The 24,961-nt window shown below is 44.1% G+C and overlaps 1 protein-coding gene across 5 annotated transcripts in view; it reads left to right on the top strand.

Annotated features, from left to right (window-relative positions):
* CHD2 (chromodomain helicase DNA binding protein 2) overlaps positions 1-6,566 on the top strand; it is a 54,550-nt gene extending 47,984 nt beyond the window's left edge. For all 5 annotated transcript variants that reach the window (XM_075273255.1, XM_075273253.1, XM_075273251.1 and 2 more), the window contains 3 exons: positions 241-445; positions 530-773; positions 917-6,566. In XM_075273255.1, the coding sequence (XP_075129356.1) occupies positions 241-445; positions 530-773; positions 917-1,229 (762 nt within the window). In that variant the 3' untranslated portion in view covers positions 1,230-6,566. The remainder of the gene's footprint in view (positions 1-240; positions 446-529; positions 774-916) is intronic.
* The last annotated feature ends 18,395 nt before the right edge of the window (positions 6,567-24,961 follow it).

Raw genomic sequence — 24,961 nt, 5'->3', positions numbered from 1 at the left:
ACGGGCCTAGGGGGTGTCTACTGTAGAGAGCCAAGACATTGCACATTGCAGCGCCGGTGGTATTAGAACTTGGATTTGCAGCCTGTAAGACCATGCACGTATGGTTTCAAGTGCACTGTAGGTCACCTGTATAGCACTGTCATTGTTATCAGATCTGATCAGACTCCATTTAACCAGAGATGTGTTGTTGTTGTTGTAATTTTACACTTTCTTACACTATTTTTACATTTTGTTTCCAAGGAACAGAAGAAAAAAGATGCACCACCAAGCAAGAAACTTTTTCGCCAAGAGCCCTCTGGATCCAGTCGTGACTCCAATACCTCCCAGCAACATGGACTCCATATGCAACAAAAGCCTCATGTTATTGCACCACCACCCCAGCAGATGCATGGGCACCAAAGAGAGAACTATACCAGTCCTAACAAAAGACCATTCAATAATGCAGGTGACAACCTTTGGATCTAGAGTTCACTAATATCATTTGTAAAATGTGCATAGGCATTATTAGTAACCATTTTGTATTGCTCAGATCGAGGTGAGTGGAGAGATCGCAAATTTAACTATGGGGGCAACAACCAGCAGTGGAGTGGAGAGCGTCATCACCAATATGACCAGCATCGATACAAAGATCATCACTATGCTGATCGACGTCCTCATGGTGATCCTCGGAGGAATTCTGCAAACTACAGGCCAAACACTGCATCTCGTAAGAGGCCCTATGACCAGTATAACAATGAACGGGATCACCGAGGTCACAGGGAATATTATGACAGGTACTGGCTATTCACATAGTACAATATTTAGAGCTATTTAGTCTGTAACTACAAGTTGTCGGAAATAATGATTATTGTTTGCTGGTGTTAGCATTAAACATTGGAAAAGGAGATTTATACTAATTGGTTTTATATTTCCACAGACATCATCATGACAACAAGCGGAGGCGACCAGATGACTTTCGTGCTCAGGGTTACCATCAGCAGGACTTTAGACGAATGGGGTCTGAGCACAGGCCACCTATGGGATACCATGGTCAAGGACCTTCTGACCACTATCGGTCATTTCACCCAGAAAAATCTGGGGATTATAAAGGTTCTTCCCAGCAATCATCATCTCTTTCAGACCCTCGTTCTCCCCCAGCTCAAAGATCCCCTCATGAATCAAAATCCCCAATGGACAGGTCCATAGAACAGAAGAGTACAGACTACAGTTGGAATTCCCGGAAAACATAGGGGATATGTGTTTATTTCAAGTTGTAACAAAAGCCCACAATGGCCACTTGCTTAAAGTGGACCTCGCTGCTATAGACTGTGCTCATGGGAAAGATAGGAGTCCTGGACAAACTAATATCAGGCATATGGCTCACTTTTCAGGAGAGTTCAACATGTGCCAAGCTTATGAAGTGAACAGATACATTTCTTATTCCCATGTTAAGTTTTATATAATTTCAATTATGTTTCCCTTCGAGTTCATAGGTGGTGTTTGGGACTCCTCCAGTATAAAATATCCCTTGAAGAATGGGCGACATAGTCAACAGAATGTAATTGCTGTTGATGTGTAGTTCAGGGCCATGAAGACATGACCATGACCGAAGTCTGATGCATTTTATGAACATAACAAGTGTTTAACTTATCTGTCAATATATCTGTGCACAAAGTGCTCACATCGTATTTTCTAACAGACTCAGATTCAATGAAGAAAGCCAAGAGCGGCCGTGGATGTTTATACACAAAATGACTTTTTTCTAGTATTGGTTCAGAAAGGGAAATACAAATGTTGTGGACCTAGAAGCAAACATCCCTAAACCATCTGACATGTCATAGTTTATCCCCAAGAGTTTGCCTGTCTTGGAACATTTGTCAATAGCTGATAAAGTGCAAAGATGAACGTATTTAGATCCCTTACATCTAGAGGGACAGATTGGAGACATAGCGGTCACTTAGACTCTGCCATGTGTTGTAAGGCTCCTTGCACTGTTTCACCCTCTACCTAAAACTTCTGCACTTAATGTTCTAATAATATACAAGATCTACTTACCTCTTCAGTGTTTTCAAAAATACTACCCAAGGTTGCCATACTAATTTATATTCTCAGTCGATATTTGTATACTGCACAAGCATTACCCTAATAATACTGTGCAGTTGCGGTGAATGCACATAGACCTAACAGTGCATAATAAAACATGACCATGTGTGTGTGTGTATATATATATATATATATATATATATATATATATATATATATATATATATGAGTTAGGGGAGATACTGAGAGTCCTGCTTGTGCTGGTCACACAATGATTGACAGCCTTCTGTGTACACACTCATGAAGGAAGAACCATCAATCTCCTTCAGGGCAGGGTAAGACGGACTCTCGCTGTCTCCTCTAGGATTTGTGTCAGGTTATTTTCTAAAATCCAGCTCCAAATTATAGTAGCCTTTATAGAGCTTGGCTTCTCTACTTCTCTACCTTGCTACCAGACATGATACCTACATGTCCACTTCTTATGGGCGGCCTCAAACTATTTATAACCACACCCTAAAAAGATGTGGCCAACCCTACAACCCTGTATTTCTAGTAATTGATGTACTCAAACACCCAAAGCACTGTCTATGCCAAAACTATATTTAATGAAATTGCAGTATTAGGGTGATGGTGTTGAGAGTCCTATTCTGGGCTACTATATGTATGTGGCTATATCAGTGCTTCATACATGTAGCTGTGGGACTGGGGCCATTCTGCAGTAGCAGGTGCTGTATATTTAGTTCCAAGTCATGTTAAACGTTTGGCTTATTTAGATAAGCGTATCTTTATCATTTGCATTTTGCTCAAATGCCAGAACAGTTTTCAGCAGATGGAGATAGAATTCATTTTCTGTTTCTGGAATAAATTTTCTGGGTTTTTGGTAAAAATTAGGGTTGAGCGATCGTGTTCTGAAAAAATCGGATTCTGATCGGCGATCGAGAAAAATTCGCGATCGGAATCCCGAACACGATCTTTTTAGGTGGGATCGAGATCGGTGATGATTTCCCACAATGCTTTGCTAGCTAGTCTCCCATTCATTCTAATGGGAGACTAGCTAACATCTCTAGTAGCTACTTACCTGAAAAGATGGCTGGTCCGGTGCCCGGTCTTCTCGTTCTTCTTCGCCTCGCTGTCCCCTGTCTCCCAGGTTAGGAGAGTGTGAGCGGGTTAGGAGAGTGTGGGCGGGTACTGGGCGGGCAGACGCCACCGCTCCCCGCTCTGTTCCCGCCCACACTCTCCTAAGCTACAAGCCCCGCCTTCCTAGCTCTTTAAACACTAACCTGGGAGGCGGGGGCAGCGAGGCAAAGAAGACCGAGAACACCAAGCACCGGACAAGCCATCTCTTCAGGTAAGTGGACACTGGGGGGGACTAAGTAGCCAGAGGATTAAAAAAAAAATCCTCTGGCTACTTAGTGATTAAAAAAATTCACTACACAGCGTGAATTCTAACAATTAAAGCGTTCAATTGTTAGATTCCATGCTGTATAGTGAATAGGATTGCTTTTAAAATTTGATCTCCGATTAGTAAAAAAATCCCATTGACCTGCATTGGGATCGGAATTGGGATCGAGATCGGGTTCAAATGAAAAATGATCGGAAATCGGATTTCAAAATCGATCCTGAAAAGTCAAGATCGGCTCAACCCTAGTAAAAATCATTACAGTATGGAATATAAAGGTAAAATACACTTGTCCACCCTTGAACTCCATTATGCATTTTGTTATAAAAACTCTGCTAGTGAATTTCTTATTAAATCTTCATAGCCGAATGTCTTTTCATACAGAGTTCCATATACCCTACAGAGTTCAGTGGTAAATGCCTGGCTACTTACATCCACCACCAGAGGGAGCTTAGTAACTAGCTGCATACTGTGTCGCTTCAGTGTAACACTGCTCCCTCTAGTGGTGGCTTCAAGCAGCCAACATCTTATCTTCTGAAACTGAACTACCAAAAATAAAATTGTCTGTGGATTTGGAGCTCTGTATCAGAGAAGTTGATCTATAGGCTCATTACATTATCTAATCCATTACAGTAAGGCACGAACTGAGCCATTGCACCTGAATAGGCCTGTAAATGTTAATAGAAGACTATCTAAAGGAAGATTGAGAGCTGACTCCAGAGTTAATTTTTTTCTAGTGTTCACTTTTGCACTAATTCTACTCATCGACTATATTTAGTGCAACTTTGTATTAGAACTAAAATCTCCCTCTGTCCCCATGGTGGTATTAATACTATAAAATGAATTTCCCATATGTGATTGGCAGTAGGATATTGCACGTAGCGCACTCTCCGACTCATATTATCTGTGCAATGCAGGTGGAGTATACTTCAGCTTCACCTGATTGAGGATGAGCATTAGCAGACCTTGAAAAGTATAATATATTTGAAAAAATTTTATATGCAATATCAGTGGCTGCATTTCTTGGATTTCTGCACATTAATACGTTAATGAGTTGCAGAAACAGAAATGAGTGAGCAAACTTTAAGTAGAAGGTTACTGGGGAGATCATTGGAGCCTCTTTATAAAGAGGTTTCATTTGATTTGGTTGTTTCCAGGAACAGCGCCACTTTAGTTTATAGGCTGTGACAGGTATTGCAGCCCTATTCATTTGAACAAGAGTGGCACCATTTGGTTTTGTTTTTCTCATCCAACCTTAACATCTGACATACCCTGAACTGTTTCCATTACTTAGACCCTCTAGATATTAATTGGTCGGTCCCATTCCAAAATGGGAAATTACTATCAACTATTAATTTCTATTAACTTACAATGTACAGTGAACCCCTGAAAAAATGAACGATAAGTACTTTACTCTCTAGTATTATTACGCTGAAATGATTCATAAAAAAAATCTTACTATTCACCCATTAGTATTTGCAACTGCGGAAATGACAAAAAAGTAGCTTGTATTATTGAGGTATTCCTCCGTAGTGCGGTACTGATAAAGAAACGGTCCCAGTAACTGTACAAGTGCCTTAGTAAATATGTCTGTGTGACCTTCTGCAATAGCTTAAGCCATGAGTCATTTATATGGGAAGTTGTAATGTTCTTGTGCTGTAATCTGTATAAGGATAAAGAATCTTCTCTTGCTTCTTCACATCAGGTATTTCCAGTAATACACAACTTTCCATATGATCACTGCATGTTTGCTTTGTTGTATAAAAGGGACATGGCCGCCCATAGACCGATCCCATTGTGTCAGTGTCCAGTAGTATTTCCGGTCGCCTTCTCAACAAAAAAGGACTTGGTGGAAACTCTGCAAACAAGAAATGCCACTCTTACCTATACTGTAGCTGGACACAGTGATGCTGTGGACAACTATAGGTCTGTTCTTTTTGCCTGAATTTACGATAAAGATTTTTTAAAATTATTTTCTTCAATTAATTTTGTAACTTAGTGATTATTGCAAAACATTTGGCTTACGTGACGTTACAATGTGGGATAGTGGACAGGAGATTCCCTATAGCCACTGAATGGAAGTGGCAGAAATTGAGTCTCCCATCTTTCCGTCTTCAAAGACATGACATATAATACTAAAATGTTTTTCATGAATATCTCTTCAGACCTCCAGGCAATCCACCTACAGCATGGCTAATGTCTGTGGTGTTCTTTGAAGATCATGTTCGACAGCCCTAGGCCCCGCAGTAGACATCACATAGGTCTATCAGTTTTACCTGGAGTGCCCCCTTAACCATTAGCAAACATTCTAGGCTGCAGTTACACTGGACCATGGATCAAATTGGACTTCCAAAGGGGCAACACGGTGGCTCAGTGATTAGCACTGTAGCCTTGCAGTGATGGAGTCCTGGGTTCGAATCCCACCAGGAACAACATCCGCGAGGAGTTTGTATGTTCTCCCCGTGTTTGCGTGGATTTCCTCCCATTCTACAAAGACATACTGATAGGGAAAAAAATGTACATTGTGGGCCCTATATGGGGCTCACAATCTACATTAAAAAAAAAAAAATTGGACTTCCAAAACCAGGACTGGATCGACACAGAAGATCCCGTGGTACCCTGTCCTGGTTTGGGAGCAAAAGCCTTGGTGGTCAGTGCTGATCACCATAGAATCCTATAGTAAGTCCAGTTCAGTATAACTGCAGTCAGCCCAGGGACAGGTGCTAAATTACTTCCATATTACTGCAGTGTAAACTAGGCCTTAAAACACTAGGGTCCAGGAAAGATTAGATCATGTAACATGTCTCAGGAGTAACGTTATGGCCCACACAGAAGATCTGGATCCCAATGAGTCCCACTGCACCTCCTGACCCCGTGTAAGGTTTCCAGCCCTCTAATCTCTTCCTGTATCATTTTTTTTTATACACAACCCCCATAGAAACATATCTACCCTCGCAGAATCACCTACTCTCTTTCTACAGACATGACTAGTAAGCTATGTTATTTATAATTTATATTTGTGTAAAGGCCATCTTCTTTGTGTTCCCTGTTGTAAATAGTTTGTTTATATAGTATGTATTAAATTTTCCTACATTGTAAACTGCTGTACTTTTCATTCTTGTATATTAAAATGTGATTGAAGTTTTTCACATGTTTGTATTGTATTCTTGTCTTCTGGCTTTTTCTTCTTCTATGCTTATATTTTTTTTTTATAAAATTTTTCATATCATATCAATATTTTAAAAGAAGCATTAAATCCAGCAATTTTTAGTCTGGCCACTAAGCTTAATAATAGACTGACACTTGCCAATTCTGTGTAGTGTATCAGTGCTGGAGATAGTCCTTTAAATGAGAGCACCATCCATCATCTGACACGCCTATATCCAACTTGACTGTGATCAGGCTGAATATGTGCAATGGGGTAGAACAACGCCGGTCTCAACATCTGCAGGGGTCTTGGTGTTCTGTCCCCCACCGATCAGGTATTTGTATTGATAGAGAATAAATACTTTTCATGACATACCCCCTTTAAGACAAATGATGGGATTAGTGTGGACATAAAAAGTGGTGCTAGTACGTTGTGTGGTCACTAAGGCTCCGGAGCACTATTGCTGTAAGAGGTCACTAGAGATGGCACTTACTCTGAGGAGTCTAAAGGGGACACAAACTTTACACTTCTTGTACAGGATTTAAAATAGGTGTGCTAAAAACCAAAAAAGGTGAGTTACTATTACTCTGTGGGACTTAAAAGGTGACTTCTTTGGCACTAAGGATAAGACATTTTTGTAGAGGGGGTAATGGTATGAGGTGTGCAGTATCAAACTTGGGATGTCTAGGGTCCACCACCAGAGCCTTGCAGATCAGCTGTACTGATACAGCGCAGGTACAGGTAATGACAATACCATGCTGCTCAATGCAATACGATATGCACCACTGCACTACCTAAACCCACAGCTACATTCTGTATGGCAAGCGAGCAGCGTGGCTCCTGAAATTGTTAATATTGCTTGTTGCACTGTCTGACAGCCAGGGCACCTGTAATATTGACGCCCTATCGTAAGAAAATGCCATTAATATTAGAGTGAAAAATCCTTTAGAGAGGTTGTCCAGGAATTGGTGCAACCCATGTACCTGTGTAGGTGTAAAATAAAAAAAAAAAACCCGAAACATTAACTTTATCCTATCCTCTGTTGTCCAGCGCCATTGTCCATTCAGTCTTGTGCTGGAACCTTCTTGTTCTTGCTGGCAATCCAATTCGGTACAAGATGTCCAGGAATGAGGTGCTGCAATGAGACCAAATGGACACAGGCGGGGGACAACAGGGTGCTGGGTGCTTATTTCAGTCTAATTTTTTCTTACGGCCACTTCACTGGTCCCCCCCCCCCCATACAGTGGCTGCCCAGACAGTGATGGGGCCATTATATTGTGTGGAGGCAGCGATGGGGGGGACATTAAGGGTAATATTAAAGGGGTTGTCGGGACTACATTTTTTTTATGGTCTACCATCTGGATAGGCTATAAATTCCTTATCGGTATTGGCTGACACCTAGCCCCAGCAGTTGTACAGAGCTGCTTCTGGTGCCTGATCTGTACTCGAAATGGCGCCAGAAGCAGAAAGCTCCGTCCCCTGTATAGTTGCCCGGCGCCGTCACTGCAGATATGCTCCCACTGATCTCAATATGCGCTGAGCTGCAGTGAATGTGCCCCTATTTATATAATGGATAGAGATTTCTGCTGATGGGTCCGTATGTCGGTCCTCTACCGATCAGGTATTTATGGCCTATCCTTAGAATAGGCCATAAAAAATTTAAGCCCAGGCAACCCCTTTAATATTACCCTCTATTGCCCCATACAGGACCAATGAAGTGGCCAATGTATGAGGAAGGAATAGTGAAAAGGCCACAGTATGGACCATACAGTAAGTAGTAGGAAGACTGCGGCAAGCAAGAGCCAGGGATAGGTAAGTTGATAGGTGCCATTACTGGACCTCCACTGCTTATTTTAAAAAAACAAACCGTGGAGCTCCATCTGCGAGTGCCCCCTAAAGGCACAGGGCCCACCCAGGGATTCACTGGTACCCTGCAGAACAGTTGTCTGAAGCCGTAGCTTCACAGGCCATGTGACATCACATTATTCGGTCACACAGCCTGTTCACAGCTCAGTCCTATTGACATGAACTTGAAAGCTAATCTGATCTATAATAGAATACTGAGATATATTAATCTAGTCATGTAAGTGTTCTGATATATTACAAGAATATTGATGGCCTTAAGATCCCTGATAATGGTGACAGCTTCTGGACCAGACTTAACAGTGATAGATCTTGATACCCCACAACATGATGGGTAGATTCCGCCCCCTTTCCTGACACCCCAACATGGCATATATTAAATTGTCCCCAGCACTGAAATATAGTGTGTCTTAGTCTTGACATCCACCTGCCAAGGGCCTTGAGAGTAGTTTTCTCACTACAGCAATATAGATCATTTTTTATATTGTTATTTTTTACACAATCAGTATGATTAAACCATGGACATTTTCAGAATTGTTGTAATAACGTGAGTCCTGGTTTGTCCACAAGGAGGCAACGTATACCCATGTAAAACTCAGAAGGGAACTGGAAGAAATAGGCAGTAGACTGTTATGTTTATGTTACTGTAGGTTTACTCCCGCATTCGGGTTTCCCTTCTTTAGGTCCGCTTGGGGACCAAAAAAAACGGAAAACAAATACGCTTTAAAAACGGTTATCCATGGAAACCCACAAGTCAATGTTAGACAGGCCCACCAGCGTACCAAAGGATCCCAAGTTGGGCCCAGGCACACAATAATGGTCTATCAGAAAACACCCACAATTGAAAGGAAGCTAGTGGTTATTGGAAGGTGGGCCCCCAGACTCATTCTATCTGGTGGGCCTATGGAGCCTTAATCTGACACCTCTTATAGTGTAACTGTGTATTTGCTAGTTAAAGATTGCGGAAATGTTTCTATAGATTTCAGACCCATAGTTTAGAGCGGAAATAAAGTAACATGTAACTAGGAAGTATCCACATTGTACACAACACAGGGGGAATTTCCCTTATGGCTCCTTAAACACAGGCGAACAAAGACAATTGTTAGAAGAATCAGTTTCAGAAAGAAGGGGCATAAAGCAGTCACAGACTGGAAAATCACTCCATTTTTCTGACTTCAGCCTTCCAGTCTACAAGGGCATTGTGCACCTGATCATTAGGTGATAGGGGTTTAGATAATAGTAACACGTAAACCTTGACTTAGTGTCAAAGAGTGGGCAGCCATAAAAAGAAGTGTCTACATGGCAGATGTATTAGTACAGCTCCACTCATATATACAGGCCAAAAGAGTGTCATGCGGGCTTTATACATTGGCATCCAATTTCTTCCTGTTTGTTTGGATTTTTTATGTTAACTGTACAAAGAAAGTATACCATACAGTATAAGTTTCCTTTACACTGGGATTCAAGTTTGTTTGTTATGTCTGAAGACTTTTACAGAAATCCAAAACAGAGAAATATTAAAATAAATATATATATACACTCACCGGCCACTTTATTAGGTACACCTGTCCAACTGCTCGTTAACACTTAATTTCTAATCAGCCAATCACATGGCGGCAACTCAGTGCATTTAGGCATGTAGACATGGTCAAGACAATCTCCTGCAGTTCAAACCGAGCATCAGTATGGGGAAGAAAGGTGATTTGAGTGCCTTTGAACGTGGCATGGTTGTTGGTGCCAGAAGGGCTGGTCTGAGTATTTCAGAAACTGCTGATCTACTGGGATTTTCACGCACAACCATCTCTAGGGTTTACAGAGAATGGTCCGAAAAAGAAAAAACATCCAGTGAGCGGCAGTTCTGTGGGCGGAAATGCGTTGTTGATGCCAGAGGTCAGAGGAGAATGGCCAGACTGGTTCGAGCTGATAGAAAGGCAACAGTGACTCAAATAGCCACCCGTTACAACCAAGGTAGCCAGAAGAGCATCTCTGAACGCACAGTACGTCGAACTTTGAGGCAGATGGGCTACAGCAGCAGAAGACCACACCGGGTGCCACTCCTTTCAGCTAAGAACAGGAAACTGAGGCTACAATTTGCACAAGCTCATCGAAATTGGACAATTGAAGATTGGAAAAACGTTGCTTGATCTGATGAGTCTCGATTTCTGCTGCGACATTCGGATGGTAGGGTCAGAATTTGGCGTCAACAACATGAAAGCATGGATCCATCCTGCCTTGTATCAACGGTTCAGGCTGGTGGTGGTGGTGGCATGGTGTGGGGAATATTTTCTTGGCACTCTTTGGGCCCCTTGGTACCAATTGAACATCGTTGCAACCAAAGCCTACCTGAGTATTGTTGCTGACCATGTCCATCCCTTTATGACCACAATGTACCCAACATCTGATGGCTACTTTCAGCAGGATAATGCGCCATGTCATAAAGCTGGAATCATCTCAGACTGGTTTCTTGAACATGACAATGAGTTCACTGTACTCCAATGGCCTCCACAGTCACCAGATCTCAATCCAATAGAGCATCTTTGGGATGTGGTGGAACGGGAGATTCGCATCATGGATGTGCAGCCGACAAATCTGCGGCAACTGTGTGATGCCATCATGTCAATATGGACCAAAATCTCTGAGGAATGCTTCCAGCACCTTGTTGAATCTATGCCACGAAGAATTGAGGCAGTTCTGAAGGCAAAAGGGGGTCCAACCCGTTACTAGCATGGTGTACCTAATAAAGTGGCCGGTGAGTGTATATATATATTGAGTGACCATATTCTGATGCCGCAACCCAGATGGATGAGACTGGAGGATGGTAGTAGTAGTGGCCGATGATGTGCCACCTGCTAGGCCAAGCGCACTCAACCACGCATCCCAGCCCCACTCCTGGGTTGAACACCGCTGAGGGGGGTCCTGCAGCAATACCTGATGGTGGTGGCAGTAGTTTTGCACAGGACGCTTCCAGTTGGAGAGGGGATCTCTGAACCGGAGTAATGGTGTTTAGAAGGGCCAAGATGGTAAAGCAGGAACAACCCAGGAAGCCAGATGTGCAGTGAAACAGGATAACACTTTAATTCACAACTGGGGTTAGTAGTACCTCAGGGTTCAAATCCCCAGCCTTAGTCTTAGGAAGGTGCCCAGGGATGATATAGGCTCTCAGGCAGACTCCTCCTCCAACTACAACTCCTCTCGTACCACTCCCAGCTATGGATACTGGGGATAGTGAGGCAGGGTAGTCCTGACAGAGATCTGCTTACCTTTTGTTAAGGCCCAAGTCAACTCCTCCTGTCAGCATCCTCCGCTGCTCCTCCTGCACAGAGTCCGAAGTCCTGACAGCCAATACTCCCTTCCAGGGTTGTCTTCAGGTGAGCCTAGGGCTATTCTTTCCACCTAGGGGGACAGTCTCAGTGCTGGTGCCCTCCTCTGCAGACTACAGGAACTCAACTGTCTCAGACTGGCACAGAACTGAAACTGAGCCCTCAACGGTCATCATGGAGCTAAAAGTGTCCTACATTCCTGCCAGTGGCCTGTGATTGGCCAGGGCTGAACCAAGGGAAAGGGGGGAAAAAACAATAGGAAAGCTGCAAAACAGTGGCATAGAACATAGAGGATGGGACATACCAACAAAACCCAGAGGCATTGGTTTGGACATTATTATGTTTTCCTTTCACTGTATGGAATAAATAATTTTATGACTTGGGGGGAGGAGCTTAAACCTGAGCTCATTGCAGTATTTGGCAAAATTGGAAGAATGGGGAATGGCATTGGGTGGGAAGAGGCCACGTATAAAAGATCTCTCATATTAGACATTACTGCCAGATCTGCTGTTTACAACAGCAGAGAACTGGTGGACATGTTTAAAGAGGACCTTTCACCACCTCCAAGAGGTCCAGCTCTTTACATCAATGCACTGATTCTGCCACAGTTCTCATTTTTTTTCTAGCCCCCACCATTCCCGACCAATAGTGTAGAGTCAGGCAGGAGCGGACAAGGAGTGTGATTCTGATCTCTGACTTTAGCTGCCTCTGGTTGGAGCTCTGAATTACACCCCCCGTCTGACATTGCCCTTCTGACATTACAGAGCTAAAAGGGGTTCTTAGTGATTTTTGGGTTTCTCTGTGAGCTCGTGGCAACTTCGGCATTTGTTTACAAAGGTATCTTCCTGTTCTGTGTTTTCTTACAAATACCGTGATGCCTTGTGCTTCACACTGAGCTTAACCACACCACCTCCCTCTCTCACCCTCTCAGTTTCTCACTCACAACCCCTCCTTGTTTCCCTAGCTAGCTTGCTTACTACTAGTCCTTCCAAACTAACTCAACCCCTCCACCCCCAACCATCATACTTACCTGTCTTCTAGTCTGGACCTCCTAGGCACGGGATATCACTTCTTCTGGCATGTGCAGAAGGTAGAAAGGAGAGGGGTGTTCTTTGTATATAATTAGCAAATTATCCTATATAAAAAACAAAAAAACTTTGCAAGTCTTCAGTAGGTGATACCTTTTTTAATGGCTAACTCATAATGATGACAGAATATAACTTCAGTTATATCTGAAGAAGAAGCTCAGAGGAAGCTTCGAAACGTCATATTCTGTCATCATTATGAGTTAGCCATTAAAAAAGGTATCACCTACTGAAGACTTGCAAAGTTTTTTTGTTTTTTATATTTTATAACCACTGGCTAACACGGTACCAAAACAAACATTTTCCTTTTACCAAATTATCCTAGACAACCCTTTACATAGCCCATCAGGCACCAAAACTAACTGCATTGTTGGTTGGAAAATGGTGGGGGAATCAGTGGAACAGTGCCTATTAACAGAAGCTAAGAACTTGATTTGCTTTAGCTGGTAAAAGGTTCTCTTTAAGGACTCAACATGTTTAAGGATCCATAGTAATAATTTTCCATCAGCGTGCTCCTCAGCAGTGCCCATAGTACACCCATAGTAATAATACTTCCCCAGATTTCCCTGTTAGACCAACATTTGGCTATGGCATGGGAAAAGAGGCATTTGGCCACGTATCTCCACCCTGTCCTTACCATGACCTTACTCGGGAAGGCTTACTGTTTTAGGCTGGGGCCCCACGGGATGTAAACATTACAATTTGCCCACGGTGGAAACGACGTGAGAAAAATTGCGGCATTTTACAGTCAGGGCAAAGTGGATGGGATTCTAGTGACTCCCATGCCCAATTTATGGTAAAAACTACGGTGTGGACATGCCACAATTTCCAAAATTGGGGCAGTTTTGGAAATAGCAGCATGTCAATTATACCTACAGAAACACCGGCGGTTATCCCATAGGTATAATTGTAACAGAAAGTCCGAGGAGGAAACCTCTGCAAACTTTCTGTCTAAAGCACTGCGGGAAGAGCTGCGATGCGTTGCCGCCACGTTTTTTCCTGCAGCGCTTTTTTACTGCACAATGTCCTCAGCCTTACACTTCTTCAGTCACTAGATGTCTTAACCTTATATCTTGGTACTAACACTCCTATTATTAAGGTACTGTTATGTGCACTGTATAGCAATATTATTTATAGATGTTTCGTTCAGAAGTCTGAGATGGGTCATTCTTTGGTCTTGATTCTGATACAGGTCTAAAGTGCTATTAATCCAGTTCTTAGCCTGTTATTATATTTCTGCAATGCTCTAAGTATGATGTATTTAGTATCTGCAGCTGGACAGCCATATACTGGTTCCCATGACCCATGTGTTGTAGGACACTGCCCTAAATGAAAAGAATTAAGTCATTTCTATACTTGGTTTCCTGACCGGATCTCCTGTAATAAAAACATGTCCCACTTATTTCATCCTATGAAAATATTTGCAGGTATTAGCTCCTTGTTTCTTCTCATTACTGGATTTTGTAGATAATGATTATAAGGCCCAGGGGTCTTATTGGGAGCTTCTTATGGAAAATGCTTATAATGCCTAGGTCACTGCACTCGTAAATATGTCAACACAATATTTCGCTGAATCAACAATTTCTATGTATTTCTATTAAATTGCAATAAATAATGAGAAAAACAAGTCACCTTCTCCATATTAGATTTAGATTTAATCCTGGCACATACATTTGTTGCAGCCATAAAGTCTTTCTGTATTCATATACTGTACATACAGTGTTGGCCAAAAGTATTGGCACCCCTGCAATTCTGTCAGATAATACTCATTTTCTTCCAGAAAATGATTGCAATCACAAATTCTTTGGTATTATTAACTTCATTTAATTTGTCTTCAATGGAAAACCACAAAAAGAATTGTCAAAAAGCCAAATTGGATATTATTCAACACCAAACATAAAAAAGGGGGTGGACAAAAGTATTGGCACTGTTTGAAAAATCATGTGATGCTTCTCTAATTTGTGTAATTAACAGCACCTGTTACTTACCTGAGGCACCTAACAGGTGGTGGCAATAACTAAATCACACTTGCAGCCAGTTGAAATGGATTAAAGTTGACTCAACTTCTGTCCTGTGTCCTTGTGTGTACCACATTGAGCATGGAGAAAAGAAAGAAGACCAAAGAACTGTCTGAGGACTTGAGAAGCAAAATTGTGAGGAAACATGAGCAATCTCAAGGCTACAAGTACATTTCCAAAGACCTGAATGTTCCTGTGTCTACCATGCGCAGTGTCATCAAGAAGTTTAAAGCTCATGGCACTGTGGCTAACCTCCCTAGATGTGGACGGAAAAGAAAAATTGACGAGAGATTTCAATACAAGATTGTGTAGATGATGGATAAAGAACCTCGACTAACATCCAAACAAGTTCAAGCTGCCCTGCAGTCCGAGGGTACAACAGTGTCACCCCGTACTATCCATCGGCGTCTGAATGAAAAAGGGACTGTATGGTAGGATACCCAGGAAGACCCCACTTCTTACCCAGAGACATAAAAAAGCCAGACTGGAGTTTGCCAAAACTTACCTGAGAAAGCCAAAAATGTATTGGAAGAATGTTCTCTGGTCAGATGAGTCAAAAGTAGAGCTTTTTGGGAAAAGGCATCAACATAGAGTTTACAAGGAAAAAAAAGAGGCCTTCAAAGAAAAGAACACGGTCCCTACAGTCAAACATGGCGGAGGTTCCCTGATGTTTTGGGGTTGCTTTGCTGCCTTCTGGCACTGGACTGCTTGACCGTTTGCATGGCATTATGAAGTCTGAAGACTACCAACAAATTTTTCAGCATAATGTAGGGCCCAGTGTAAGAAAGCTGGGTCTCCCTCAGAGGTCATGGGTCTTCCAGCAGGACCCAAAACATACTTCAAAAAGCACTAGAAAATGGTTTGAGAGAAAGCACTGGAGACTTCTAAAGTGGCCAACAATGAGTCCAGACCTGAATCCCATAGAACACCTGTGGAGAGATCTCAGAATGGCAGTTTGGAGAAGGCCCCCTTCACATCTCAGGGACCTGGAGCAGTTTGCCAAAGAAGAATGGTCTAAAATTCCAGCAGAGCCTTGTAAGAAACTCCTTGATGGTTACCGGAAGCGGTTGTTCGCAGTTATTTTGTCTAAAGGTTGTGCTACCAAGTATTAGACTGAGGGTGCCAATACTTTTGTCCGGCCCATTTTTGGAGTTTTGTGTAAAATGATCAATGATTTAATTTGAGTTTGTGCTTGCAATCATTTTCTGGAAGAAAACGAGTATTATCTGACAGATTTGTAGGGGTGCCAATACTTTTGGCCAACACTGTATACACTTAGACCAATGACGTCCAATTGAATAGTTCCCACTTACTAAGGATGCCAAAAATGTTACTGATGTCTTTGTTCATGTATCTGATTAAAGTGTACTAAAGAAAACAGTTTCACATCACGCGCCATTTTTATTATACCTCCATTGTCTGACCTATTGCTAAAAATATCTATAAATTATAGTCTGTCTCGCCCATAAGTGAAGTTTTGCTCTCTATTTTGTATTAACTATATTGGTCTTAAATGTTGTTGTCACAGCTATAAGCGTCTAACTCCATTAATATTGCATTGCTGCTCTGCAGGTATTATATTGCTATATGGCTGCAGGGTTACAGTTACGCTAGTATTGCTGGATTGTGCTGACAGTGTTATTTTTCAAACAGAATCCACAATAGAGGATATCATTGACAGCCATTACATCCAATGAGCAGCGGAGTTACATCTAAGAGGGAAGCAAGGAGGTTATACTGTATAAGGAGGATTACATTTACATCAGATGCCATTTTTGTACAGCCATACTCCCTGAAGACACTATTCTTAAAGGTAAACACGTAGGGAGGCTACATATGGAGGATGAATTTTAGTTCACTAGATTGTGAGCCAGTGGCGTAACTAGGAATGGCGGGGCCCCAAGTCGAACATTTGAAATGGACCACCTTCCCCCTCCCACGACCCACTGCCCCCTCCCCTGAAGACCTCGACTGAACGACCCCTGCCAGCACTCCTGCACACACTATTATGCCCCATAGTGGCCCCTGCACACAGTATTATGCCCCATAGTGGTCCACACACAGTATTATCCCCCATAGTGGCCCCTGCACACACTATTATGCCCCATAGTGGCCCCTGCACACACTATTATGCCACATAGTGGCCCCTGCACATGGTATTATGCCCCGTTGTGGACCTCCCATGAACAATTATTATACTTTGGTGTCTTTTCAGACAAATTCAGCAACAGGACAGCTTAAGAGTTGCCGAAACACCAGAGCAGGCAAACTATTGACGGCAGCAATTTCTGAATACAGGAGGATCATCGACGCCAACAACATGCAGCCGAAGTCGCAGACAGAGGCCAGTCATGTATATAAGAAACAGATAAAGTATGTGTTTTTTTTTAAAAAAAATCAATGTTTTAGATTTTAAAATGTAACTAAACTTTGGGCCAACTTTTGATTTTCTGGCAGTATTTGTATCATCAATAAATTTTGTAATATACTTTATCAACAAATGTTGGCTCCTGTTTTATAATTCCGGAGATAGAACTGTTTGAAGTGACCCTCCCCTACCCCAATTTTCTGTACATGTTACACGTACTCCTGTACACCACACACAGTAACATTCAGTGAGAGGCAGAAACAGCTCTCAATACAAGCGGAAGAAAAAAGAAATACAGGATTTCACAGAAAGGAGCCAAAATTTGTTAATAAAGTACATTACAAAAGGTATGAATGACACAAATACTGCCAGAAAATCAAAAGTTGTCGGAAGCTTTAGTTATGCTTTAAAGATTAAGTACATGACTATCTGAAGCCTAAAACCTAGTTTTACAGAATATTTTTAACATGAGGCCACAGAGAGTCTGTCTTAACTATTTTTGAGAAAAGACTGTTAAAAGCTTACACAAGACGTACTAGATAAACTTTAAGTGTTATTTGGGAGGGGGCAGAGTGCACTGAGAACTCAGTGAGAGGGAGATAAGATCCTACTTTGGTTAGATAGAGAGGTGTTTATCAGGGCCTGAGTACAACAGTGTGAAACATTCTGCATAGGAAACTGATAAGGCTTCTAACCCTGAGGGTTCAGGCTCCTAGAGTTAAAGGGAGCAAATTACCATGAGTACCGATATTCACATCATTTGTCAGCTATTTCTCCAAGCATCGCCTCCTGACCTGTCTATTTCTGCTGGTTGGAAGAAGAACAGCTAAAGATTTCTTCTGAGGACAGATCCGTCTCATGACTTCTCCCTTATGTATACAAGCTTACACTACCGGCTATAGTTTTGTGGCACAGGAGAGTAGAAATTTCAGAGCAAGAACGAAATAATGTCCTCATTATGGTTGGCTTTTGCCATCCAGAGAAGAAGGGTCTTCTTCATGACCCTTGGGTCAGTTGTATAGTAACACCACCACATTACTGTAATATCCCATTCAGTTATATTTTCACTTACCGGAACCCCCATGTGGACCTTGTGGTTTAGTGTTGTCATGTCAGAAGAAAAAACCATCAGAAGCTCTTTAATACTGGAACCAACGCTTTACTAATCTCCATTGCAGTTAACAAGACAAGTTATAAGTACACACAGGATAAGGCACATCTTAACCAGTAACTTCAGTCACTTGGGGCTCAGCTTTGCTTCTGTGATAGCAGATGGGTGGTCATTGTCCCATAGTCTAGTGATCAGCCCCCAAAGACTACACCTTATAACCTTCACAATAGGGTTGGTTGATTCGAGCTGCTTGGGTCAATTAGCAGCTATAGGCGCAAACTCCCTCGTCATCCTGACCACAGCAGCTGAGGAATAGATTGATACTGTCCTCACTACATATCTGCAATACTACACTACCTTATATATTGGAGCTTTGAATATGGGGGAATGGAGCGGGTGACCCTTTGTTATCTGAGGCTGAACCGTGTTACACATTACTCTTTGGTATATCAGCCCAGATTCTAGTGGGATCTCTCTGCCTCCTTCTTCTATCTACTGATTGACATTTGAAAAGGGACTAGGTGTTCATGTGGAGTCCTATCTGTTTTTAATGGGGGGGAACCATAATGCCTTATTTTTCCCTTTAGAAATAAAAGCTATCTCTAGAAAGGAGGGGCACCCTTTGTGGTTTGTGTATAAGTTTTGGTACTACCAAGTCAACCCAGTGTATACAAATCAGCATGGTACAACAGAAATCTGGATTTGTCTGACCAGGTGATATTTTTCCACTGCTTAGTGATCCAATTTTTGCACTTTTGTGTCCATTGACGTTCTTTCCATTTCTCTTAGACAATATTGGCACTCAAACTATTCGTCTGTGGTTACAGTCTATTCATACAAACAGAAGCATAACTATCGGGGTAGCAGCGGTAGTGGCTGCCACAGGGCCTGGAGCATTAGGGGAACTGGCGACAGCCACCACCGGTGCGTTTTTTTTTTTTTAAATAGGCCATTACTGGCTGGAGTAACTCCAGCTGGTAATGGGCCCTGTTTACTTACCTCTCCTGGATCCAGGCAGGCTTCAGGCCTACTTGTGTGATGTCCCTGAAGTCATATGGCCGGAGCCTGTGTCCTTTTGTGTCGCAATGCAGGCCTGGGTCAAGTGACATCCCGGGATAGGTAAGTAACAGTGTTTTTTATGTTTGTACCTTCCCCCGGGTCTCCGAGTATAATAATTGTTCATGGGTGTCCACAATGGGGCATAATACTGTGTGCAGGGGCCACTATGGGATGTAATACTGTGTGCAAGGGCCACTAGGGGAAATAATACTGTGTGCAGAGGCCACTATGGGGCCCCACCATTCCTTGTTACGCCACTACATACTAAGGACCAAATTGTGTATTCAATTGGAGCACTGGTAGAGAAGGACGAATCGGTTTGCAACAAACTGGATTTGACCCAATATTTGAAATTGTTTGGTTTTTAACAAAATACCAAATAATCTGGGATTTGTCTCAGACAAGCTAAAATGACGCCACTGTATATTAGGTGGAGGCCCAGGGGAGGTATAAAAAAAATAAAAAATATTCATACTCACTTTCCTTTACCTCCTTTGGGACTCCTCACAGCGTCCAGAGCTCTGTCTCTGCTTCCTCGGAGCATTGGTGCGATTCTGTCTCTGCTTCCTCGGTGCGCTTCTGTGATGTCATGCGCTGGGTTCACTGATGAGAAGTGTGATTGGGCCTCAGCGGTTACATGGGCATGACTAGCATCATGACGTCTTTAGCACTAGCAATGGATTTGACCAGGGCTGCCATCAGGAATTTTGGGGCCCCAAACAGCCTAAGTGTCTGCCCCCCCCCTCCCCCGCCATTTTAAAACTACTTTATTTTGCGACATACCAATTCTGTATTACATTTACCTTTATTTAGCAGCTTTACAAGGCTTAATCAGGCCCCAGTTCCCTCTCCGCAGTGCCGCACACCCGATGCCCCAACAATCCCCCTTCCCCCCCCGTCCACCTTCTAACATCTTTACACTGCCCCCTGTACCCATACCTCCCAACTTTTGAAGAACCAAAAGAGGGACAAAATGTGCGGCGCGCTTTGCGCGCCGCGGCAAATTTAGCCCCACCCACCGTTATGTTGACTCCACCCATTCTCATTAATTTTTCATGTGCCTGCACACAGTATAATCCTCCTACAGTCACCCGTACATTATATGTCCCCCCTCTATCTCTCCCCCAGCTTCATATACACCCTTCATCTGCCCCCAGTTTCATGTCTCCCACCCAATCTCTGCCCCCAGATTCATGTCCGCCCATCCATTTCTGCCCCCAGTTTCATGTTCCCCCCTCTATCTCTGCCCCCAGATTCATGTCCCCCTATCTCTGCCCCCAGTTTCATGTCCCCTCCATCTCTGCCCCCATATTCATGTCCCCTCCATCTCTGCCCCCATATTCATGTCCCCTCCATCTCTGCCCCCATATTCATGTCCCCTCCATCTCTGCCCCCATATTCATGTCCCCTCCATCTCTGCCCCCATATTCATGTCCCTCCATCTCTGCCCCCATTGTCATGCCGTCCTCTCCATCTCTGCCCCCATATTCATGTCCCTCCATCTCTGCCCCCATTGTCATGCCGTCCTCTCCATCTCTGCCCCCATATTCATGTCCCCTCCATCTCTGCCCCCATATTCATGTCCCTCCATCTCTGCCCCCATATTCATGTCCCCTCCATCTCTGCCCCCATTGTCATGCCATCCTCTCCATCTCTGCCCCCAGTGTCATGCCGTCCTCTCTCTGCCCCCAGTTTCACGTTCCACATTACACTGACTGACTTACCTTCTCCTTCGCTCCCTCGCAGCTCTCTGCGCGCCTCTCTCTCACTGGCGCACAGTTATAGACGCGATGTGACGTCATCACATCGCGTCTACAATCCAGTAGCGGAGGCGGCGAAGCGAGGAGCTGACACAGGTCAACTCCTCGCTGCAGCCGCATGTGTGTCAGGGAGAGAGGTGCGCAGCGGCTGTGTCAGCTCGCTTACCTCGCTTCGCTGCGATGCAGATCTGAGTTGAAATAGGACATACACAATGACTGCTACGGGCGCCATGGGGCCGACACACGGTGGCGGGCCAAAACCGGGCCCCCCCCATTTTTCAATTTGGCCGGGCCCCTGACGCCAGTACCAGTAGTACTGGCCTATCGGCGGCCCTGGATTTGACTGCCATTTGCTTGACTGTCCATATCCTGCTTACCAGAACAATTCTTGACATCCTTCTGTGATCCTTTCCTCAGATATTTTTCCTCGCGCCATTCTTCATATGCTCTTAACACTATGATTTTCTACCCTAGGGTGGATTCACACTCCAAGTGATCCATTATCTATCTATCTATCTATCTATCTATCTATCTATCTATCTATCTATCTATCTATCTATCTTAATTTATTTCCTTATATAGCCTTTGCAACCTTATACCCTATATTATGCTGAAAGTTTGTGAACTTTAGAATATCCATGATGTTCTTGGCATTGTTACAATCTTGAACTGACTTTAGGATTTGTACATCTGCAATCAACAATCTCCTGAACAGGATTATGTATCTTGGCATTATAATGCAATGTCTTCAAGTGAACACAGAGAAAATCTGGAAAGCTTCTCTGGAACATCACACTGTAAATATCAATTAGATTGGAAGACCTGCCCAGAAATCAGTTCTGCTGTTCCATCACCTTCGCAACTGTGGATAAGAGTAAACTCACAGACATGTCCCTTTGATGAAGTTCTAAATGTTCTGCCCTGTCAAGATCTTTTACATTTGTAATAACTATTAGAGATGAGCGAACACTAAAATGTTCGAGGTTCGAAATTCGATTCGAACAGCCGCTCAATGTTCGTGTGTTCGAATGGGTTTCGAACCCCATTATAGTCTATGGGGAACATATACTCGTTAAGGGGGAAACCCAAATCTGTGTCTGGAGGGTCACCAAGTCCACTATGACACCCCAGGAAATGATGCCAACACCTCTGGAATGACACTGGGACAGCAGGGGAAGCATGTCTGGGGGCATCTAACACACCAAAGACCCTCTATTACCCCAACATCACTGCCTAACAACTACACACTTTCCACATTCAAAAAAACCTCTATCAAAGTGGGAAAATACCTGGAAACCTTCTTTACTCCCCAAATGGATGGACACAAACCCCAATTTAAGCTCAACAAACAGTAACAACCACCCCTTTAAATCACGTTCCCCATGACAACCACAAATGGAATAGGCAATGGGAATTCCAAAAGCCCTCACCCTTAACTGTCATTTTGAGTGTGTGTGTGTGTGTGTGTGTGTGTGTGTGTGTGTGATGTGGTAAGACCTTCCAAAATTCACTTTTCTAGCCCTTAACATGAGCCCTTCCAAACAAAGTTACAGGACCTTAAGCTGAGCTACCAGCAGAGATTGAGGCCCTTGGCATGAGTAGAGCCTTGCACCAGCAGTGTTTTTGGCACTTAGGGTGAGTTGAGCCTTGTACCAGCGTGTGTCCCTTAACATCAGGCGGGCCCTAAGTTCTGTGCTTTGCACAAAAGTTCCACATTAACTAGGCTGAATGGTACAAAGATTAGTAGGCCCGAGAACCAGGAACAGGTCTTGCAATGGCTGTCGGATAACGCTTAAAGCACATTGTCCACCAGCCAGTCAGCCTCTACCTCCTCTTACCCAACAGTCTTGTCCTCCTTCCACCCAAAATTCCCAATCTTCCCAGAACAATAACCCCAACTGTCCCTGCTCCCCAGAGCTGTTCTCCCTTCCTTTGACTGTACCGCAACCTGCCCCTCCATTTCGCGATTCCACGGACCTAACAGACGAGTATCTGTGTCCAGATGCTCAAACACTAGAGTCTCCTCCATTCCATCTCCGGTCGATTTGGTGGCGGATGACCAGCAACCCACCCTCATCGACGACGATGAGACGCAGTTGCTGTCAGGGCAGCCAGTTGACATGCGCATTGTGCAGGAGGAGGAGGCGAGACAGGAGTTGGAAGAGGAGGTGGTGGACGACGAGGACACCGACCCCACCTGGACAAGGCGGATGTCAAGCTGGGAAAGTAGTGTGGATGTTGAGGCAGGTGCAGCACCAAAAAGGGTAGCTAGAGGCAGAGACATGTCCAGAGGCAGAGGTCAGCTGCTTTGCCGAAGCCAGGCCAGACCCGGAATGTCCGAAGATGTTCCCTTTTGTACCCAGCCCAGAAAAACTCCCCCATCGAGGGCACGTTTCTTGAAGGTGTAGAGTTTTTTCAAGGAATGCGCCGAGGACAGATATAGTGTCGTCTACACAATTTGCCTCTCGAAATCGAGTAGGGGCCCTGAGAAGAGCAACCTGTCCACCACTTCAATGCACCGTCATTTGGAATCCAAGCAATGGAATCAGTGGCAGGCAGCAACGGCAGGACAAACGTCGCCCGCCGTTCATGCCACTGCCTCTGCTCACAGTGCTGGCGATGCACTCCAGAGGACGAGCCAGGACATCACTTCATCTGCCTCCGCCACTTTGTTGACTTCTCCCTCATCCTCCCCTGTCTTATCTCCTTCTCCTGCACCATCAAAGGCACCATCAGGCGCTTCTTTACAACAACCCACCATCTCTCAGACATTGGAGCGCCGGCAGAAATACACCGCTAACCACCCACCCACGCAAGCCTAGAACGCCAACATCGCTAAACTGCTGGCCCAGGAGAGGTTGGCGTTCCGGCTTGTTGAAACTCCCGCCTTCCCGGACCTGATGGCAACTGTGGCACCTCACTATGCCGTCCCTAGCCGTCACAACTTCTCTCGGTGTGGCGTTCCCGCCTTGCACCAGCACGTGTCACTCAACATCAGGTGGGCCCTTAGTTCCGCGCTTTGCTGCAAGGTCCACTTGACCACCGACACTTGGACAAGCGCCTGTGGTCAGGGATGCTGCTTATCTTTAAGGACAGGCAGGGTGAATGTGGTGGAGTCTGGTCCCGGGGTGCAAACTGAGGTACCCTATCTCCTCTCCCAGGCCAAAATTCATGGCAGGAGTAGACTGAAACCCTACGACGCTGCAACCTCCACCACAGCTACTAGCGGCAAACGCTAAAACACTGGTGTGGGGAGACGTCAGCAGGCGGTGCTGAAGCTCATCAGCTTGGGGGACAGACAGCACAGTGCCTCCGAGGTCAGGGATGCCATCCTGGCTGAGATGGCATTTTTTTTTCCCTGCTACACCTGGGGCCTGGCATTTTTACGCCTGTGATAATGGCTGGAACCTGGTAGCAGCTCTGGAGCTTGCCAGCCTCCAACACGTTCCATGTTTGGCCCACGTCTAACCTAGTGGTGCAAAGTTTTTTGAAAACATACCCAAATGTACCGAAGCTACTGTTGAAAATGCGGCGCTTGTGCGCCCACTTTTGCAAGTGCACAGGAGTCGCTGCTAGCCTAAAAACACTCTAGCAAGGCCTACATCTGTCCAAACACAGGCTGTTGTCCGTCATTCACACACGCTGAAACCCTACAATACCATATCTTTAGCAGGGTGTGTGAGCTGCACAGACCTTTGATGGAGTTCCATCTACAAAACCCAAGGGTTCCTCAAAATCAGCTCCCAAAGTTTCTGCACCATGAGTTTCCAGGGGTGGCAGAGTTATGGCTAGGGGCAGAGGCATGGAT

The sequence above is a fragment of the Leptodactylus fuscus genome, chromosome 5 (assembly GCF_031893055.1).
Source record: "Leptodactylus fuscus isolate aLepFus1 chromosome 5, aLepFus1.hap2, whole genome shotgun sequence".
NCBI lineage: Eukaryota > Metazoa > Chordata > Amphibia > Anura > Leptodactylidae > Leptodactylus > Leptodactylus fuscus.
The sequence above is the reverse complement of the archived record's forward strand: the minus strand, read 5'-3'. Positions and strand labels throughout refer to the sequence as shown.